At 40.6% G+C, this 22,557-nt stretch overlaps 1 protein-coding gene and 1 long non-coding RNA gene across 3 annotated transcripts in view; both read right to left on the reverse strand.

Moving 5' to 3' along the window:
* The window catches only part of LOC116652011 (uncharacterized), a 132,692-nt gene that overhangs the window by 62,738 nt on the left and 47,397 nt on the right, over positions 1 to 22,557 (reverse strand). For both annotated transcript variants that reach the window (XR_004305020.2, XR_004305021.2), the window contains exon 3: positions 18,817 to 18,892. This is a non-coding gene — a long non-coding RNA (uncharacterized lncRNA). The remainder of the gene's footprint in view (positions 1 to 18,816; positions 18,893 to 22,557) is intronic.
* Positions 450 to 2,570, reverse strand: frma (fra mauro). The gene has a single exon (XM_032439654.2). It carries the CDS (start codon positions 2,553 to 2,555, stop codon positions 555 to 557), a length of 2,001 nt encoding a protein of 666 aa, XP_032295545.1. The 5' UTR covers positions 2,556 to 2,570; the 3' UTR covers positions 450 to 554.

The following is a 22,557-nucleotide window of genomic DNA, read 5'->3' on the forward strand; positions in this document are numbered from 1 at the left end:
TTCGTATATGTTTTTATATACATCACAATACAACTGCAAACGCGATAGTGGAGGCGAGCAAGTCAGAGACGGTGAGAAAGCGAATGAGAATCGCAAAAAGCGCATTTCATGAGGAGAGTAATAGGAGGAAAACGTGCTGGAAAGTCAAAGGCATAACAACATGTTAGCAACTTGACTACATGAAAATCGCATACAAGGGTGATTCACCTTAAAAGTTAACAGGCCCAGTTTCAAAGCCAAATGAGTTAAACACAACTTGTAATAAAAGAGATTAGAATGCAACAAATAAACTTTACAGAGCAACATATGTATACTCTGTCGTGCGTATATAGAAAATAATATACGTATTTTTCATTTTTACCAGGGTTAAAAGCATAGGTGAGTTATCAGAGAGCTGAAAGAAAATGTATCTCGTAAATGCCACATCGAATGTCGCTAGTTTCTAAAGCTTTTGCGATGTTTTGATCATGTTTATATTTAATACAGCTGCATTTATGCATTTGTATTTTTTTTTTGTTGTTCGATAAACGGCATGTGCTTAGAGCCTTCATCAGCTAGTACAACTGACAGGTGTTCCGTATCTGGGTCCACTCACAGCCGAAGGCGCGTGCAAAGGGCTTGGAGCTGGCGACGGCATCGTTAACCCGCTGCCGGCTACCGCCATGTAGGCTGCTATCCTCCAGATCCGGATCGTCCTGACAGAAGAACTGGGCAAAGTTAAGAAAGAAATGCTGCTGCACTGTGTGCCTCCCTTCAGATGAATTGCCGTTGTCAGCCGTGGCACTTGAGGGCGTGGCGTTGTTTGACTTAAAATAGTTGTCATAGGCCAAGTACAACCCATTCACATCGGCAAATTTCTCATCGGCCATTTGGTCGTGACGACGAAGCAGACAAAGCCTGTGACTGCTAAATCGCCGATTGACGAGCAGGCGCAATTTTTGCTGTCCTCTTGCCTTATTGCCACGCCCATCGTAAAACACATCGGTGGGCGCAAAGCCATGCGATAGCTCGTGCGCGAGCAGAAAGCCCAACGCGCTATGCGTGTAGACCTCCGCCTGATGTGGTCGGTAAAGGTTAGCACCCAGCAGCGATTGCGGTAGGATTACCAAATTACTATCAGGCAAAAAGAACGGCGAGGCATAGCTGCCAAATCCATCAGACTGCAGTAAATATAGTTCGTTGTCAGTTTCCATATGCGTTGCCCTGTCAGCAGCCGCCGCCGCCCAGCGCTCGACCTGGCCCAACATGGTCAACAAATTGCCATAGTAGTCACTGGCATTGAGCTGCAGCTGTGCATAGTGCGCCTCAAGCGTTTGTTGCTGCTGCTCCGCACTGCCCAAGGGCAGCACACCGACGCGCAGTCGCATGCGCTTCAGTTTCTCGAGCAGAAAGCGCTGTGTGGAGGGCCTGAACTGATTGCGATTGTCTAACAGCCGCAGCTCAAATCGGTGACGCAGCTGCTCGAACAGCTTATGCATTGTGGCATTCGTGAGTTGTCGCTGCTCCAGCGGCTGCTGCTGCTCCAGCAGCCAAACAGCAGCATGGGTCAGCAGCTGGCGCGACTGCGCGGCACACTCTTGCCGCCCAAATGCCGGCGCGGGAAGAATGTCCAATTTGTGCAGCAGCCGCAGTTGCAGATACCGTGCGACGAACGGTGCCGGCTCCGCTGCCAGCATATCGGACGCACAGCGCACGTGGGGCTGCAATTGAAGTGTCGTCAATAGTTCTGGCATTTCCAGTAGCTGCAACCAGTAAAAAGCGGACGGCATCACCACATGCTCCTCATCGTGCTCGCTTTCGCGTAACTCCCCAAACAATTCTCTAATGCCACAAATCAATAGCTTCTTCTCCAGCTGCTTGACCTGCAGCCACAGCTTACCCTGTGGCACGCCAAGCGGTTGTAGAGCGTGATAAAGTTGTCTGAAGCGCGTGCGATTTAATGGCTGAAAGTCATCCAGAAGTTCAGCCGGTAGAACTGGCCATGGTGGTTGCAGCTGCAGCAGCCACAGCTCTGCATCCTTAAGCTTCAAAGATTTCGACAGTGGTTTCCGTTCATTTTCGTACTGCCACATGGTGGGGAGCCCATAGTTCTTTATTAAGCGCAGCAGTGGTCTCCAGTCATTTTCCTTGGTCTCCATATCGACATGACTGAATTCGCGCAGCCAGCGCACAAATCGCCCCACATCGTAGCGTTCATTGAGGGCTCGACAGGCCGCATAGCTATCGCGCAGCAGCTGGACAAAGCGAGGCTGGCCAGGGGATGGCGGCTGATCCAGCAACAGTGCCAGCCGCTCATGGTACATATAGTCCAGTTGCTCCAACTGACTGTTGTAAGCGTCAGCGGCATGCGCCTGGGACCAGCCACCGCAGGCATGCTCATAGAAATCCACACACGCATCGGCACTGGCGTTCATGTGGCGCACCAAGTAGCCGGGCAGCCTTTGACTGGCATTGCTTACCACAATGCTGACGAAGATGGACAGCAATAGCGACTGCAGCTTGCACATTGCACGTACGTTGCCCATGAAAATAGCGTGTGAACTGCGCAACACCATTTGCCGATGCGATCGATGATAATGAGGCAAGCGCAGTGCTTTTTTAAAGCCGGCAGCGCTGACGCCAAATGCCCCCCTTGATAACCCACTCAGAGGCTGCTGCTCTGATGACATCATCGCCTTCAACTCAATGAGCACCGATGCGCAGGGTAATTAATATATTACCTAACAGAAAAGCGAACTACGCAACTGCCAATAAAGCTGAGTGAGTGTAGGTGATATATGTATTGTATATATTATTATATATATTATATATACAGCGGATATTGCCTTGCCCGTGCAACGTTTTGTGCTAAAAATGTTACTTTCCACTTCCCACAATGGCTTCAGCAAAAGTTAGTGTTGCGGTGGGAATCTTAAAGCTGAGGAATAAACTTTCGTTTATTTGACCTTTGACCAGCATTTGCCACCCAATAACGCATCAAATAAATTCTTTCAAAGATATCTAAAAATGATTTTAGGGCCGATCGGATGATAAGCAAAAAACTTGAAATCGCATTTCTATAGAGAAAGTTCGCATTATGCGAAAATTGTGAAACGCGTCTCAAATGATTTTTCATATAAATCGATGCAAATGAATTTGAGCGCGTTCAGTCAGTCAGAACAGTTTTATATTTAGAGATTTGAAGGTACTATTTTACATGAATTTTGACCATATATAATGTTGACAGATGTAGATACCAAATTGATATTGAGGCCGATTCATGAACAATGAGACAAACCTCGAAATTGAATGAGATTAAACCTAGTAATGGAGGTTGGAAATTGTGACTTAAGTCTATACATGAATTTTCCATTCAAATGAATTTTGACCTAGAACAATGTTTCCAGATTTAAATGCCAAGAAGGGCCAAGCCATACGGGTGTGAAATGTGGAACCATGTCTACATACGCTAAAAGGGGCCTTGCCCGTGGCACATTTAAAAGGACGCGTCCCTCAAAGATCTTTGAAAATGAGTTAAAACCCGATCGGACGATAAACAAAAAATGGTTAAGCAACCGCTTTCGCTAATTTTCCACTGTTTCGAGCGGAATTTCCCTAATCGCTGAAACAAGTCTTTATTAAGTTCGTATGTAGAGCACGTCTCAAATAAATCCTTAGAAATTAATTTGAACGCGAAACTTTACCCAACAAATTTTAGCTTCTTAGCAATGGTTGAGGATTAAGTTATTTAGGTGCAGAGCCTACATCTCCTTTATAAAGCCAACTCATATTTTTTTTTTTCAAAGGGTAGCTTTTTTCAGCTTAAACCAAACCCATCTTTTTTTAGTCTTTCAAAAAACTTGTTCTCCTTATTTTTTAATTCATAATACACTCTTTATTTATATAGCTTACATTAAATTACTCAAAGCTTTACTTTTCGGACGGATAATATGTGATATTATTCGAAATTTGTATTTTCTCATAAAGCCTTAAGCCTTTAAGTTCTATATTGTAAAGTATTAAGTGCTTAGGTTGACACTCGATTTGTCGACCATTAATAAAAAAAAAATAAAATTACTTAACCCTAGGAATTTACCGCAAACTGACAGAATATCTTGTCTTACAAAGCAGAAGACAGGAATATTGCAGCCACTTTAGAGTTTTTGATTAATGACGGGCCAAAATTCATAATGTTCCTTATTTCTATTCATGGGCAACATCCACAATTTATATAATAAACTGAAAGTTTTTAAGCACAGTAGTTTGTGAGCCAAAATTCAAGTAGATTTTAATTTGCATAAAACGCTTCACGTTTGCCACTGATTTAACTGTTTTTTGGTAACACGGCCACGGCCATGGCCACGTGGTGGCTTCGCAATGTTGCCTACTGGTATACAAAATGCGTGCGACAACTATGACAAGCTGAAGTGAAATGTTAAAGGAAATGGAAAGCGAGGAGGCAGCAAGAAAGGGTCCATAAACAAAACTGCAGCACACACAAAAAATGCAACGAAAATGGGAAAAGGCTGCGTCGTTTTCTCATTCAGATTTAATGCACTTTCCACTGAAGTGTTGCCTGCCGGGCGGTCCGGACAGCCGGTGGGTTGCCATGGGCGGGTCGATGGGCGGTGGTCGGTGGGCGTTGGGCGTTGGGAGATGGGTGCTGGCTGCACTTGAAAGCTCTCATCAAAGTCATGCGATTTCGTTGGCTTTTAGCCTTTGGCATTTGTGTGTGTATGTGTGTGTGCGAGCGGGTGCGTGTGGGTAAGTGGCATTGCTCACCAAGAAACTGTCCTTAGATTGTGATGAAAAAACCCACCAAAGTGCAGTTGCCACACTTTTGCAGCAGCTGCCGTTGCCGTTGAGATCTCCACTCAACTGCCACGCATGCGACTTTGATGGGTCCTGTGGCAAGGCTAACCACACTTGGGCATGAGCTATTTATAATGGCTGCAGCTTCCAATAAAATGAATGAATGTATTATATAAGACGACAACATAGAGGAAGCAACAGTAGCAAAACAGCAGCAAAAAAAAACTGATAAATTGTAAGCCTTTTAACGCAACTAGCGGCAGCAGCAGCAGTCGCCCCAAAAAGTAGGCAAGAAATATGCTGCACATGCCTCATTTATTTTGCTTCAAATTGATTGACGCCAACGCACAGCAAATGTGTATGCGAGGCACAGTTTCATATTAAAGTAAACAACAACAGCATCAACAGAAACACCAACAACAACAAGAACAACAGCATTCATACGGGGCCAACAGATAATCAATCAGATGCTGCTTATTGGCTTTTCAAAATGCGTCTAACAAAATAAATAAAAGTCAAAGCGACAATGTGGCATGTTATGTTGCTACAGCCGCCACAAAAAAGGGGCACACAACCAGAGAACCCACACCCAGCATCTCCAACTCACACCAACCAAAACCCAGAGCCTACAAGTAAGTCGTGCCCAAGGCTGGACCCACAAAAATTGTTGTTAGCCGCCGCCTAATGCCAATTTAATACTATGTGTGGCTTTAGCATGCACGTGTGTGTGTGTGTGTGTGTTTAAGCCTGCGACTTAGCCCATGACAGTGTCCAAGTATCGATAAACAAACATAATCAAAGGCAATTAGGCAATTTGAGTATTGTTTTTGGTCTCTGGCTGTGCGGCCAACGGTGTCTAATTAATTTTCAATAGAATTTATGCACCTAACAAACAGATACTTACACACACACATACACACAACCGCACATAAGCAACAATAATGGTAATATCATCAGCTCTGAGGCATGTATGAAATTTGGACTTTTCATTAAATGGAATTACGGCCCTGGGCTATGTTTATTGGACTCACTTTTAAAGTCGAGCTTACCAAATATTGAGTTCAGCTTGGGCCTTATATTATATGCAGAGTGTTAACCACAGTTGTTAAGAAAAATTTTTGTATATTAAATAAAATGTGTTTATTTTATTGTTTCACTAGCGGTTATTAGATCCACATATCAAATAACATTTTAAATAAGTATTTGAAAACGAGTTTGAAGTCGAGTGCATGATACAAAAAATAAGATTGCAATCAATTTCTTGTGGGTCGGTCATCAAAATTCGTTGAAAAACTTACTTATTCTCTTGTAACAGGTGGTCTTACTTATTTCCACCTGCACGTAGGGAAACTATGTGAAAAACACTTGCAACAAGCTCTTTTGTCGATCATTCCATCGAATTCTTTTCGTAAGCTGTGCGCACAAAAACTAAACGTTCGCTCATGTTACATGTTAACCCAACATTCTATCCAGGAAGGCGTTTCGAAGAGTGTGAAAGTTTGAATTCAATGGAATGATTTTCCACTAATTTTACACAGTGGCAGGTGACACTTTTTGACGGCAATGCGAACTCCTCTGCTTCTTATAGTTTGAAAATATTAAAATGTTTGAAAGCAGAGTTTTAAAACTGTGTATCCCCTGCATTTTTTGGCTATATTAACGTAATTTTGAGAGCCTGTGGGAACATAAGTATCGATTATAATCGACAAGAATTTTATATGAACTGAAATGCTTAGCATGAGACTGTTTAAAAAAAAAAAAAAATTTATATTAAATAGAAATATCTTCAACAATTTTTGAAGATTGAAACCAACATCCTATGACAGCTTAAGGGGTTATTATTGATATAATTTAATTAGAGCTGTTGCCTTGTTTAGCTCGTATCTGTGATCTGAAGCCTAATGAAAGTTTCAACTGTCTTTCATTTGTGTTAATAGGTTTCATATCTCTGCTCTGGGCTATTAAGGCAAATTACAAAATTACAAAACGAGCGAATGTTAACAGAAACTAAATAAAAACGGATGCCAAAAGACGGCAAATGGCAAATTTCCCTTGCAATTAAACATAAAGCCCGAAAACCCCTAAAACCCAAAAACGCTCAGACAAACCGCAGACAAATTGCAAAGCCCAGAAAAAAAAGTAAATATATAAAAAACAAGAGAAACTCCTATTTTCAATATGCCGAATATTAAATACCCTTGTAGAATTAATTCTTACGAGCTGACAGAAATGTGTATGGTTTAGTGAAGCGCTTAAATGCTGAGTTTGCTTAAGCTGATAATATTTGGATCATATATAGGATGAGGTCCAATATGTACTGCATTTAACAAAAAGACAGATTGACGCAAAGTTATGTGATAGATAGCTTTAAGACTGAGAGACAAGTTTACATATAACCATCAATCGAAGATGTTTCCTTCTATGCGTTACACACTTGATGAAAGAATTAAAATACCCTCAAGAAGAGTATAAAAATGGCGGCATGCATTTAAATTAAAATCTACCCAGCCGCCGGGCGTACGCTTTGTCTGACCCTTTGTTCGGTGCGCTGGTACTGGACCAGGTCCTGGCCCTGGCCCTGGCCCCGGCTCTGGTCCGGCTGTCCTTAATTGCAAAAGCCTCGACACAACAACAAAGTCAACAACGACAGCAGCAACTACAACCACAATGGGCAACACACACAGACACACACACACAGAACTATCAATTGTGAAATGTGGTTGTGCACTGGATGAGCTTTTGGCACATAATTAGCTATGAATGATGGAAGCGCTTTCGACGTGCCCTCAGACTCACTTAAAGTCCAGCTATAAGCCCCATTTTAGATGGCGCTACATGGCCAGAAGGTCAACAACAAGAGCCACCATTTTGTTGCAATCTAACCGACAATGTGTGGCCAAAAGGGTCAGCAGAGCATTTGTGGTTTTCTAAGTCTCTTTGTTTCTTAGAAGGCTATCAAAAGGTACCGAAACGATGGCTCGGGTCACATAGGGACAAGAAAGCGCACGACAATTGATTCAATAAATCGAATTTGCCATTTATAATCGAATTTTATTGAAATTCCGTTGAATTTCAGAATTTCCCCTTGTTATGTGACGCACAGTCGTAGACGTCTTCGGTTCCATAAAGGCTATATAATTATATATATAAATACATATATACATAAATATATTGGATCAATATTGGCCGTCGAGTTAATCTATCTCTCTTTCTCTTGCGCCGACAAGTGGCTAATAAGTGGGTCACATTGTTTGATTCGAATCATTTATTAACTCCTAAAAGCGAGCATGACAATACCGAATAGTGTTAAATGATGACTCGCACTTTTGTCATTTGGGCGCTTCTAATGCATTGGCGGAAACAATGAACGCAACCCCCGAGCTCCAAGTCTTCAGACAATGAACGGCAATTTGGCTTGAATTACTTTTGCACCAAAATGCCTGAATCATGTCTAAATCTTTGCACTTAAGTTTTATACATTTTTCAGTAATATATCTGTGAGTTTATCCTATTAAATTATCTGGTGCCCAGATCAGATGAGGTAAAACGATTAAGCATGGCATGCATGTCCGGCAAAGCTATGCAAGTTTTCTATAACTTTATATTGAATACGATTTCCATTTGTGTACCCATTTCTCTACTAGTGTATATATTTTAGCATATATATTGTTGAATATTCCAATTTCGAGTTCTATTCCTGTATTTGTATTTCTAGTCACCCGGCAACTGGGTCGACATAAATATTTAATGAGGTGAGTGTCCAGGTGTGAGCGGCCATTAGCATTTCGCCCATAGAGCTGAGCACGCGACAAGGACTTTAACCCGGACTGATGGAGGGCGGGAAGGAAGAAGGGAAGTGTACGGTACACGGACGGAGAGACGGACAGCACGGCATTTGTCACGACTTGTATAATCAAAAGGTGTTTCTAATTTATGAATCAACATAATTAGCTTTAATAATATGTTGCCGGCCAGCGTAAATTAGTTTCGCTTTTGTGTATATGTGTGCATGTGTGGGCGGACAGTGGGGCGGCCGAGCTTAAATATGGGCGTGTGTTGGTCTGAAATTTAATATTCATATTAATTAACAGAACTGAAAATGCGCCGTGATCATAAGAGCAAGAGATAAGCAAAACTGTGATTAATGGCATATCGTGAACGATTGTTAACTGTGACTGTGAGGCGGAAATAAATCACAGGAACTGCGTAAAAGAGGCGCGTACCAATCAAATATATATTTAAATATCCCATAGCTATTCATACCAAATCAATACCATGACAACATATTTATGGGGCTGGGTTTTCTATTATTAGCAAGATTCAATTAAACTGAATTCGGATGCCAAAAGTCTTTTAATTAAATCACAATTTATTGTGTACCAGGCTATTTTTACAAAATAAAAAATCAATTTTCCAAGTACCTCAGGTCCTAGAAAAGTTGTTGACATCCTTCACATTGCGCCTCTAGTAGATACAAAGCAGATAATAATTGTTCTAGGCTTCGAGTGTTGCAAGTAATTTGCAAAAAACTTTTGCCCCAGTCTCACAACCATCTACGTGGACGTCGTCGTTGTCATTCTCGTTGCCCCAGCTACGTGGCGCATGTGTAATTTGTCATGTGTAATGCAATAAACTTTGGACACGAAATGAAAGCTAAAACCCCGAAACCGTCGCAAAGGCAAGGATAACACTTATGTATATATCTTTGGGTGCCCTTCGTTGTTTTATTGTAGGTCTGTCTGAAGAGAGGCCACTGTCCGTATGCCTGTATATCCGTCTGTTCTCTTTTTGCCCAGGACAAACCGAAATATATATGCAATTTCGGTCAATTTGTCATGATACTTAGCAGTGCGTTCTGCAGCAATATCATCTATTAATTAATTAGTGCTTCGTTAAAAGTTACTCTACATGTGGCCCAGTTTTCAGTGCCAGGCAATTGTAATTCGAGTGCCTTGGGCCTTGCCACAATGTGTGTGCACGTTGCTTGGGAACACAGTCTAAGTGAATGAGTAGCACTTTTATCGTTTATCGATAGCACGCAGAGCAGGACGAGACAAGTTGTCATCGCTCTCCACTGACAGCACAACAAAGCCTGCCATATGACAGAAGACAAAGCCACAGTAGTGGGCGCTGGGCCCGAGGAGAGCTCTGGCCTCAACCTGAGGGCATTTGCGCGTCACATCCATGTGAGGCGACTGCGGTTTTGTGGCTGGGCAGCAAATCCCAGAAGCATCAGGCTAACCCCGACAGAGTACCATGGGCGAGGAACGTGTCAATTAGTAGAAGCGAACGCCTTTCTCGCATTTTTTGAGACAAGCCGTTTGTATTGCATAGATTCGCATGGAAATTCACTTCTGCTGCACATTGTACGACCCGCGGCGCATGTGTCAAGTGCCACAACGCGTATGTGTATTAATCTATGCGTGTGTGTATGTGTGTGTGTGTGTAGCCGTGAGTGTGCGTGTGACTGTTTGTGAATCGCTGCGCACAGTAGCCGTCATTTAATTTCACGCTTGCCAACCACGATATGCCCCCATGCTCGTGGCCCCGTTGGCCCCGCCCAGCTGGGCACCTAGCAGCAACAGCAGCAGGTTGCAAATATTTTGCAGCACTATAATTTTGTTAAAGTCCAGTTAGTTGCTAATGTTTTTTAATTTAATTATAGCCCTAGTCGTGTAGTCCACAGTCAGGGTAAACAAAATTTGCATTTGCACTGGAAGTGGCTACATAAATGTTCGTGTTTGTGGACCGACCGGGCGGCTGTGAAAGGGTCAACCATGCTAATAGATTGTGGGAGAACTGGCAGCTGCAAATGTTGTCATACGTCTAAGTATACCCTTTTAACTAGTGTGGAAGTGAGTATGCAACATGGCACTTCATCTTTAGAGCACATTATTTAATTTTAATTATGAGGGTTAGTTGAAGTAGAGAAGCGATAGAGAGCATGTGGAAACAAGAGCATAAAATGTCTAATGCAAATTCAAATTTTCTCATCAGATCAAGTATGTTTAGTTGAAGGGCTCAGAAAACTTTGAAACCTTATATAAATAATATATAAAATATAAGTATATTCACACTTGCAACATATGTTAGATATACATGTAACAATATTTCTATCGAATACTCATGATCATCAACTATGTAGATCTGTAGGGCTCAGAGAACCTAACATTATATTTAAACAATCTTTCTGTACGGACATTTCTTGCAAATGATTAGCGAATGGAATTGAATTCATAAGAAACAGTATTTTACATATTTTCGTTGATAACAGGGTATCTACATAGTTCCCCAGCACTTAGTTCTGGTATCCTTTTGTTGTTAGCTTTATTCTGCAGCTATTGCGTTCGGCCAACTAAAGCTTGCGTTGCAAAGTGGAAACTGCATCAGGTGAGTTTCTAAAGTAGAGCCCGTGCCCGAGCCCTAAACCGCATTCGCAACCGCACCTACAGCCGCATGCGCCGAACCAAATACAAGGAACATATAGTAATCTGTGCTATCGCGCCATCGCCCATGCTGCCAGTGGCCGTTGGGCGTGGCATATACTAAGCGAGAGTAAAAGCAATTCGACCACAACAAGCTACATCGGATGACAACGGCCACACCCGCACTACCAGCCATTAAGGCGCCCAAAAGGGTTCAACAAAGCTACCCTATGGACTCGAAAGACTCGATCCGGCGGTCTGCTACTGACTGCAATATTAGCTGGTGGGAAATGCAGCAAATGGAGTTTCGACAAAGTTGCTGTCGCGGCTGCCAGACACTTGGAATTGAATTTGTATCATCCAAACGCAAAGGCTGCTCTTTGTGTTTATTTGATCTGTTGTCATGGTTTTGGGACTGTCAAAGCTGTCCATCCACTTTGGCTCTAAGTCTGAGTAGATATTTGGTAAAAATCCTTTTAATTTATTATTTATTTTGCAAAGGACTAGGACAATGAGTTTGTTGTAGATCAAAGCAGCTACTGCTTTATAAGCTTACCCCGAAAGCTGATTGCCCGCTTCGAATTAAGAAATAATCCGGATACCGAACATGAGCCTCAATAAACCAATTGCATAGATATTGCCAATATTCAATAAAAAATTAAGCTCAATAATAAGTCATATGTATTTGAAGATCTGGTCGAAAGTTTTTACTTTCAAACGATGCGTAAACTGGGGGGCATTCGAAACTTTCTTCTGGCAAAAACTCGCTGCCTTAATCCTTGAGGCTTAAATTGTATTACGGAAAACGGTCCAAGGCTCCCACAGTGCAGTGAAACTGATTCCTGGAACTAGTTTTACTCAAAGAGTTTATAAGCCTCATTTATTCCTTGAAATAAACAGCGTTCATTTCGTAATTTCACATTCTTGGAATCATTTGGGACAAGATTTGGTTCGGGCTAAATTTCCTGTAATAAATGCTATTTGCATTCAATAATCAAATTGCGTTCAGGTCTGAATCCGTGCTCAACTATTTTGTCCTCATCTTAAGTCGAACTTAATGCTAAAAAAAGGACATGAGCCCATGGAAAAAAAGGTCATCGGATAGGCGCCGGGATGCATGCAAATATGTGATAACAACCATCTAGGTGACTAGGTTGCCCCAGACTAAGCCCCTGCACATAATTATCAAATGCTCTGCCTGACGGAAATTGAGGCAAGCATCAAAGGCCAAATAAGGCGCCGTTTGCGACCCTTGAAAAAAAAAAGACGACTACGACTCAAATCACTAGTAAATAGGTCTACACCAGCTGATACCCTGTGCTTACCTTTCGCTTGTAAATGGCAATGCCTTAAACTAGGTTTAAGCAAACGAGCTGATCGAACCCGGATTTTCAAAACATTAAGAAGCAAACCATTCATTAAATGAAATAAATATAACAAGAAAACATGGTTCGAAACAAAAGCAAAAATCATTAGTGTAAGAAACAGGTGCATGTGCGGCACACAAAGCAGAGTATTCGAACAGTAAGATATGAAAACAGATTGAAGTTCTTTTGAAGACGATTCGTAGTTTCTGTCTGTCACAAACATTTGTCCAACTATACAAAACCTCTCTTTAATCCATGCCTATGAATTGAGGGAAAAGAAATGGTAAATCTGCCGGATAGTGTTTGCCATTTAATTTCCTAAAAGCACTACGAATGCACAATGACCAAAAACTACAGTGGCGGAAATGAAATTATAGAAGACGGTGGTTGGCATTGCTTGTTGGGAAAGGCAATGGGAATGGGAAGGGTGCAGACCAAAGCTGTTCCTAGTGCTGCGAATCAGCATCAGCTCGTAATGAGCTGGAATGAAAAGTTGCCAAGTTTATGTGACCCGACTGAGCAACTTGCTGACAAATTGTTGCAAAAATTTAATTACTTGCAAATGAGTTGTGAACACGAGGCAGCTGCCAAGAACTTTGCTTCCAGCATCATTAGGCTAATTAAATGGGCATTACCCAACACTGGCTAACGAAACCAACTGTGACATGGAATCGAAGACGATGACGCAATAGAATAGACGCTAATAGAAATTAGAATGTAAATGAAAAGGCAAACGTAAACGGTGACGGAAATGGAATTGGAAATTGAGATTGATAAAGAGATGCATGCAATTAAGTAATTAGCTCCATTCGAATGCAGTGTTTCTTCTTCTTTTTGTTTTGATAGATAGACAAAAAAGCATCAAAGCAAGTTTCATCGTGAAGCTTTTAAAGTTCTTGCTAGTTGACAATCAGTTGATAATTCGAAAATTAAAAACTCATTCCTTTGACAAGAAGAAAAATGTTGGTTGGAAATGAAAGTAAACAGAGGGCAGCTCCCATATGACTTATGCCAAATGCAATTTAATAATCTTTAAAGTTTAACAGGCAGATCAGCTAACAAGTGCACGAATAAAATGAATGGAATTTATTTTTTGCAAAAATACCCGTTAAATTTGATGATAAAGGAAAGAAAACGGTAAACTTTAGCCATCAGAAAAATTTGAGAACTTGTAAAATGTTTTAGTCAAATCAAATGTCAAAGTCTTTGTTAGCAATTGATATACAGCAGAGTACAGTAAGGAATATTATTTTTCCAGCAAAGTCAATTCACTAAAGTTGTACAAAGGCTTTCAAATTAAAGTTTCGCAAAATTCGATAGAAATTTGAACTAACAAGATTTTAACACACAATGTCTGTGAGCTGACAACTTAATTTAAATGTAAGCATTACATAAACAAAAATTTAATTGTAAATGTCAAGGTTAGCACAAAAGTATATACTCTAGTCGAATCTGGGCAAGTTTAACCTTTTGCTAATACGTGACAGCGTGAGAGAAAAGTATGAAAACAAGAATCTTGTTCTCTAAGTGATTCATCCTCTCTTCAATTGATATCGGGACGTATATTTAATCGAAAAACTAATGTGATCTGCACGGAAAATGCGTGGAATTGATTTTCACATCCTGTTTATATATTGACATTAAAAATTTGGAGCTTAAATGCAATTGGAAGCTGCTGCAATGGAAGCTCGAGATGCACGCATTCTTTATATAAATATAAATTTATCCTAATATTTATAATTATTATTCTGACGTAGGGCATTTAACAGTCGTCGAGACTTAAGCAAAGAAAGAATATTAATTTTAGGGCTACCCATCAAAATGTCAAACATTTTAAACATTAATGCATTTTGATAGTTTTTCAACTTGACTTCGTTAATTGGATTTGCAGAGACTACGCAGTAAAAATAAACATGGCTGAAAAATGATGAGAAAAAATTAAAAACAAAAATACCTAAAAAAAACAGCTAAAAAACCAAACTCATTTTCATATGCAAAGAGACAGCTCAACTACGCACAGCACAGTGTGTAAGTGCGCGTGTGCGTATGTGTGTATGTGTGTGTGTGGGTGTGTGTGTGCGTGTATCTGCATAAATTCAAAAGTTTTGCACATTTCTTTATTTATTTATATCGTTGTGTTTGTCTTTTCCGTCCCTTTGCAACAACAAGCAAACAAAAAATAAAATGAAATAATAAACAATAAAATCAACAATAAAATATTGCATAATTTGTTAAGTAATTTAGTAAGCAGCTAAAAATAGACGCAGCTCGTCAGGAAAAGATTTGTTTGGGAAATCGATGAATTTTGCTGGTGAGCAAACGAGGGCGAGCCGTGGTAGGAGTAGGCCACATTGATGCCACAAATATGCTGCCATTTTAGTTAAGCAAGACAAATGGCGGACACACGTTGCCAGACGTTGCCTGGTTTACAGTTTTTAAAGGCGCTGCAGCAAGTGCAGTCAGCTTGGGGTGTGTGCGTGTGTCTATGTGTGTGTGTGTGTCTGCGTATGTAAGGGTCTGTTTAGGGTGTGCCGATTGTCCATATGAGCTGTGGCTAGTGGCAGCTCATAAATGTCAGCTCGCTAGATGTAGATGTACTGAGTTCCATTTTAAGGGTACCACGCCCCACACCTTTCCAAAAACCGAAAACATACAAGTAAGTGCAATAGTTGCTAGTGCTCAACTTGAAGATACCCTGCACGCAGCATCAATATGCCGTTACACATCTTCGGAGTTTCTTTGAAACACACAAACAAGCACGCACTTTGTGCAACAGCAGTGCTTTGTCCTCCTTCAGCTGTACACCAAGCAGCATGCATTCTCCATGCATGCATTCTCCTTCAAGAGATATACCTCTGTGATCTACCGGCCAGACGAAATTTTGAAGTGCTATAATTTTTATAAGTCTATGCTCACAACACCAGCACTGCAACTACCCCTTATATACCCTATAACCTACACAACCTTGTGACTGCACGACATTTGCCTAATCGATTGCTTGTTGGAGTTCGGAAGGTACTCAAATCCATATTTATCGATATTATATACATTAAAGGATATGATATATAAGAATCTTTATTTCAAATAAAGAGCTCCTATAGTTTTCAAACTAGATGAGACAATCGGACGGGGAAACGACGCTGGATGCCTCCGCTCGTCATCCTGCTTAATTGAACTACTTCGTATGTTCGCGGATGTCTTCTAAGATCTGCGCCCAACAATTACACCCCTTTTTGATGGTTGCAGGGTATAAGAAAAAGAGAAACTCAACTGACAAATAACTCAAAAGTGATTGATGATGGTCATGACATGCTGACACATATAAATGCCTGCAAATGGAGCTCAAGACTCTGCCGTTGACGTGTCGCCTGCCATATACACCATATAGAGCATATAGCATAAGCCTTCAGCCATATTCCGTTACCGTTACCGTTGCCGTTACCCATGTCTCACACATTAGCTCGGAGATACTTAGACCCTTCACCCCATTCCGCCCTTTGGCATTAAGTGTTTCGGGCTTTTGTTTTTGCAATATGCGTGCGTGATTTTTGTTTTTTTTTTTCCGCTTTGGCGTGCATCATTATTCATCAACCCAAGCATACCCAGGCTCATGTTACTTAAGAGGGCTGGAATGGGCGGGGCGCTGCCAAATAGTTTGCCGTGATTATTGCCATTCATTGACTATGTTTGATAACAAACTCGGGCATGATGGCCGCTGGCTGGTGGCCGCAGGCTAACAACTGACAACTGACGGCTGGTAGCTATAAGCTGCTGGCTGTTAAATGATGTCAATTGACCCCACCGCCGCCCTGCAAACACCTCTGCCGCACAGGGGCTTTCTTTACATTCAGTAATTACCTGAAGTTCAAACTTAAAACAGGCGCCGGCAGCTAGATGCTCGCTTGCCGTTGATGTCCCTGTTGTCGAAGCTTTTTAAACTGCTGCATATCTGCAGGCAAACACAGTCATGAGTGAAAGAGAGAGAAATAGAGAAAAAGAGAGAGAGAGGTAGAAAAAGAGTGACAAAGACAGAGAAAGAGAGAGAGAGAGACCGCGAGTTGCTGAAGGTAAGCGAAAAGCAGATAAGTAGTTGCCATTTGTGCCAAAACCAGGTGCCAGTACAGACGACGGCAATTTAAGGCCACTTAAATTTTAAGAACTAAATACTTTGCGAGGCACAATTTTCAAATTTTGCTTAATTATTTAAAATGCAGCTACATTTGCTTTAAGAGAATGACATTTATAATTCCCTGAAGACGCAGAACAGTTAATGATAAATAATTAAGAACTTGGAAGGAGGAAACCTGCTTGAACCGAAGCAAATGGAAATTCCATTCCATAAGCCACACCTTGAGCTAAATTTTCTGTTTAAGGAACAACCGTACCTAAGCCAGAGCAAAAAAATGTTTACCCAAAAATAGTTTGCTTCAAAAGAACTTGTTTTTCGGATATTTAAACAGATTGTTGCAAAATGTTAGAGGCTTAACATAGCAGCATGAGCAATAACGACTTAAACTATTACCATAATAATATTAAATATTAAAAATTAATGTACAATTTAAAATATTTAATATAGCACAAAAATGAATTAGTTTAAATGTTGAGGTGGGTTTGCTTTTTGGGTTTTTAGTGCACAAAACCCAAATTTTCGTTTATGGTAAAAATATGTGTGAATAAAGACTGAAAATTTAAAATGTTGCAATAATATTTCTTATTATTTAATTCTAAAGCATTTTTGGAAAAAAGTAAATGATTTATTTTGGACAAACATAAACAATATATATATAAATATGTGGCAGTCAATTTGTAATCCAATCCGATGTTCTTAAGTAAGAAACTAATAACTGTAAAATGTTTATAGCCCCAATTTGTAGTCATGTGTGGGAATGTCGCATCTTCATTCAACTGATGTTGAACCAGAGATAAGCATTGCGTTTACAAATTGCTGGTTATTCCGTGTTAATCCGTCTCACGCTATCCGAACCCCTATCCAGGCTACCCATAAATTACTCCCAACTTACACAGGAAAAAAAAGGAAAGCGGTTTGTCATTCACAATGCACCATTCAGCAACCGCCATTCACAATTTCATTGCAGCAGCAGAAGCAGCAGCAGCAGCAACACTTCAAAACTGATGACACTATCAATTTGGATGGTACCCAGTCGTACGTGACAACACCCCTAATCCTGCGATCCCCCCATCCCTACACATACTGTGCACAGTCTACCCCTCTCAGGCACTGCTCGGTGAAGCATTGCAATGCCATTTTCATGCTTTATTTGCGGCTGGCCTCGCACAAATTGATGTTTTTGAGCTTTGTTGCCGCCGTTGTTGCCGTTGCAAATATATAGCCGTAAAGCATAGAAATGCAGTCGGTTCCCTTGACAAATTTCACTTTTATTATACACTTTGTTGCTGCTTCTTTCTGTGCGCATGTTTGCTGGCATTTGCACATAATCAAAGATCGCTTCCTGACACTTTTCACATGCCACATAGCCACATAGCATGCATAATAAAGAAAATGTAAGTTGAGTGCTGAATATCCCATTATTCGACATAGTAGTAATGAATTATAGTTAATATTTTACAATCTAACAATTGCAAATATAGACGAGTACAATACATTTTCGCACGTGAAACAGATATCTCTTCAAACCAAATCCAAACAACATCCATGACAATTCCGACCGTCAATAAGACATGAATTGTTTTGGTGTCTTTTAAGCCTCTAGTGTTTTGTCAGGTAAACGTTATGGATTTTCTGAATATTCTGCATACTTCGCAACAATAAAAATGCCAACTGAGTATAAATTATCACCATAGACTAATGAGTAGTAAGTTTTGTTTAATTTTTTCCCCTCATTTATAAACAGCTTAATCAGACAATATTACGTCGTAAAAGCAGAAGTGAACTTGTTTATAAAATTTATAAAAGTTATACATGATTTGTGTTTAACGATGAGGTTAACATTTGCTATGGTCTATGCTGCAGGCTAGCATATACGCATATTCATATACATTGAGCATTTATTATGCTTAGTTAACAAGCAGACTTGTTTGTGGAAACCCAAATGCAATCTTTCTTCGCAAACCAAATGTCCCGAAACACAAGTAATTTGTGTCATACCCAATATAATTATATATGAACTGGAGGATAGCACGTGCCGTTTTTAATTGCTTATTATATATTCCTATTTATACATGTATTAAAATAAATGTAAATATTTACTTACACGAACATTTCATATTCACAAGCATAATTAATTGCCAAGTGCTTTTAGGAGGGAAACATTGTCCATATATCCATCGCTGAAAGAACAAAAGAAGTAAAAATTAAGCAAAAGCAAGAACATGAGATAGAAAGAGGGATAGAGAGAGAGAATCGAGAGAGACAGAGAAAGAGAGAGAGAGAGAGAAAAAAAAAGGTTGTAAAACCCTAAAATACTCATTTGAAACTAATGAGAATTGCATAGTAGAGCAGTATTTTAACTTAGTTCAATTTCACACTCTACATAAGAACTAAAGAAGCACGCGTATTTTCATCGCCATACCATCGACAACCATTTGAAACGGGATTTACCGATTATAGAAAATCCAACTTAACCCAACCACCGCCAGTTAATACCCACTAGCGTTTATTCTATACCCGCAATCAGAGTGAAAACAAAAGCGTATAGTAAAGTTGTGCAAACGTTCGAGCCCGGCAGAGATACGAATATATACACAGCAAATAGACGTTCTGCTATTAAATTTCTAAATAAATAGCAATAGAATAAGCTTTGATTTCTTGTGCAAGTATATTTTCGCACATATGCTTGTATTCTCGGTTGCATATGCTTGTATTTGAATTGTGCAATGATATATAACCATTTTACAGGGTATCAGGCAATCGCTAAGACAGTGGCCTTTGCATACTTTTCAGAAAGAGCATTAGTGATTCGTTGTACTGTTGGCCTTTTGTTTATTTTCTATTGCATACTTTTATGCGAAGCGCCAAATTGTTTTCGGCTGTCGCTGCGGACACATCCTTAGGCCTGCGTCCTTGGCACTGCTCCTTGTAGATACTCGTAATGTGGGGGTTGGGAAAATTAAATTCATTTTCTATGCGCTTTTCATTCGTCTTTCGCCTGAGCAGCAATCGATTATGCGGCGTTAGACATGTTGGTTGCCACTAGCTCAGCCTCCGTCCCTGCCTCTGCCTGTGCCTCTGTCTTTGGCATTGCCACGCCCATGCCAGCAACAGCAAAAGCACCAGCAGCAGCGCTTGCTTTTGGCTGCCACCTGATTAGCATAATTTGATGTGTGAGCGGCTCGGCACGTGGCCCGTACCCGTGCCTGTGCCTGTGCAAGAGCCAGTGCCAAGGACATGCGCGAAAAGTGAAAACAAGCCCCGCCAGCCCTCGTTTCCATTCTTAGAAGAAAATCGTTCGATTTTCAACTAAATTTTTTTGAATCAACGACAGCATTGGTGACATGTCATCATCAGCATCAGCCGGGAACACGCGACAACTTCATTTTGTGTTCTCAATTTTTTTCTCATTTATTGTGTGCTGTGTGTATGTGTTTTACCAGAGGGGTGTGCGATGCCAAAAACTGACAGCTGAAAAGTTGAGCAAAACTGACTTGAAAATCAAAAGGTGTGCCATTTAACTGGGACGGTTTGCCTCCAGGGAGCCAGAAAGCTGTTGCATTCATGATTGCAGCCAAGTCGTTCGCAAAAACTTTAAGTTTCGGTAAAAAACCAAAAGTTATTCATTTGTTGTCATGTTTCAAATTTATCGCAGAGCACAAGAACGCGCTGGGCAGGACTAGTATCCCACTAGTTAGTATTCAGCATCTGCTCTAGTACCAAAAATGTATATAAAATTAGGCAAATATATATGTATATTTGAATAAACAGCAAAAATTAACATTTTGAAATTAGTTTTCTTTTTCAGTTTTTTAGGGGAGCATCTGGATCTGTGTAAACTATGTGAAAGCCGACATATCAAATTTGTTGTCTCTAGCTTCTATGCTTTATGAGTTTTGCATAAGATACCTTGTTTTAAACCGATATTTTTTAATATATATTTCAAATCTCTTATATATAAAAGACTTTATGCTTTTTTTTTTTTATTTTTGTATCTCTGGTTTCCACCCATTCACATGTAAATTGCGTGAAATGAATGTCTTGTTTTTCGATTGATTCTAAGTGACTGTTTTTTTTATTTTTTGTTTCTTTCAGAATGTCAGATCTCAATTTGCAGGTTGATTGATTAACGAATGGTGGCATGTATGGTAAGGGAACAGGGAATCGGCTGAATCTATAAAGCACCCATCTTGCTGTGCGCCCCGTCCCGACATGCATATGGCCGCCGTCTGGTTGTCAACACAATGCCAACGACCAGGCTATGAAATGTTGATGGAGCTGAATGAATTTGGCGGCTTGGTGGCCCTTTAAAGCACTTTTCAGGGCTGCGAGCACCATTAAAGCTCGTCGCACGCACAGACAATGCAAAGCTGCTCAGGAAGCTGACTGGCAGCGGCGGCGAGTGGAGCCATTAAATTTGATATACGACAATAAGCGAGGATAATGCGTCCAATGCGAGCCAGTGTCAGGGTCACCATGGCGCAAGTAGAAACTTTATGTCTTGATGCCAGCATCAGGGCAAGCTGGCGGCCAAGCGACAAATGATCTACTAATAAACCAGCCCTCAAACTAGACCCAACTAGCTGCATGCAGCGCCAAATGCAATGAACTTCACGGGAACTGCAGCACATTTTATAGGCCGTGAAACAGGTACCGCTGGGGGCAGAGCTAGGGCACAATCAGGCACAGTGTACAAGAATTGTGTTCGATGCTATCTGAATGTATATATAGATAAGACACGTTTAGTGTAAGCTGGGTTTTAGTCAAGCAAAGTTGCCACTACACCGTAAATAGCAAAAATGCATTTATTTAGCTCTTTTAAAATATATCACAATTTATGTACTTTTTAGCTGTAGGGTCTTTGGCTGATTTGCTCCACTGTGCATAACTTGAGCTTATGTTTTTGTGTACCAAGTGCTTTGCAAGGCGCTTGGTGGCCACTTTAATAATATAAATGGACGATGCTTAAACCTTTAAGATGCCAATTACAATGAAAATTGATTTTATTTCGCATTCCTTGCTGCTTTTGGCTTTGCTACACATTCCACTCATACCCTACAGCCCATAAAATGGCCAAGAGACAGTATATATCTTAATCAGTATCAAGTGATCTTTGAGCAGGGGTTGCACAATTTGCCATGATACGCAGATGTTCAGATACAGATACCGGCCATAAAAATGTGCTCAACTATAAAAATAACTATAAGAATATACATATTTCTGATATATTATATGCAAATTAAGCAGGTGCGATACAAATGCAACAGGGTGTTGATTACAGAGTATCTAGTTGTCGAGAATACACTGTTGTAACGCTTTTACTGATTTTGGTTTTGCTTTTAGCTGCAGAGGCTTTTTACTGGTCCAAGGACTTAAATCGTTTTTGTTTTACTGTGTGTGCTAGTGTGTCTGTGTGTGTGTGTGTGTGTGTGTGTGTGTGTGTGTGTGTGTGTGTGTGTGTGCGTGTGTGCGCTTGCGTTACCCGTCGGCCAAAGTGCCGAATGTACATAATGCCAGTGGATTAGGGCATAGTTTATCAGCGTTTTCAGTGACAATGTCAAGGTCAAGCTCATAAGCGCGTATGACAACAGTACTAAGCTATGTGTATGTGTGTGTGTTTGTGCGCTATTGTCATTAGCTTTGTGTGCGTATGTGTGTCTGCATCACAAATAAATTTGATATTAGCTGCCGTCCCCGCAATCGGAACAGCCGCCAGCTGTTGAGCCACTTGGACGCCTCGATATTAACATACAATTATATCGAACGACAATCAAATGCAGGCTGAATAAATAGGACTATATCGTCTACAACACAGCACAGCACAGCGTCCTGGCCATGTCCTTGG

This window comes from Drosophila virilis, chromosome X (genome assembly GCF_030788295.1).
Source record: "Drosophila virilis strain 15010-1051.87 chromosome X, Dvir_AGI_RSII-ME, whole genome shotgun sequence".
NCBI classification, from domain to species: domain Eukaryota; kingdom Metazoa; phylum Arthropoda; class Insecta; order Diptera; family Drosophilidae; genus Drosophila; species Drosophila virilis.

Excerpts from the sequence above, each read along its gene's own strand:
- frma (XM_032439654.2), bottom strand. The coding sequence starts at position 2,555 with ATGGTGTTGCGCAGTTCACACGCTATTTTCATGGGCAACGTACGTGCA.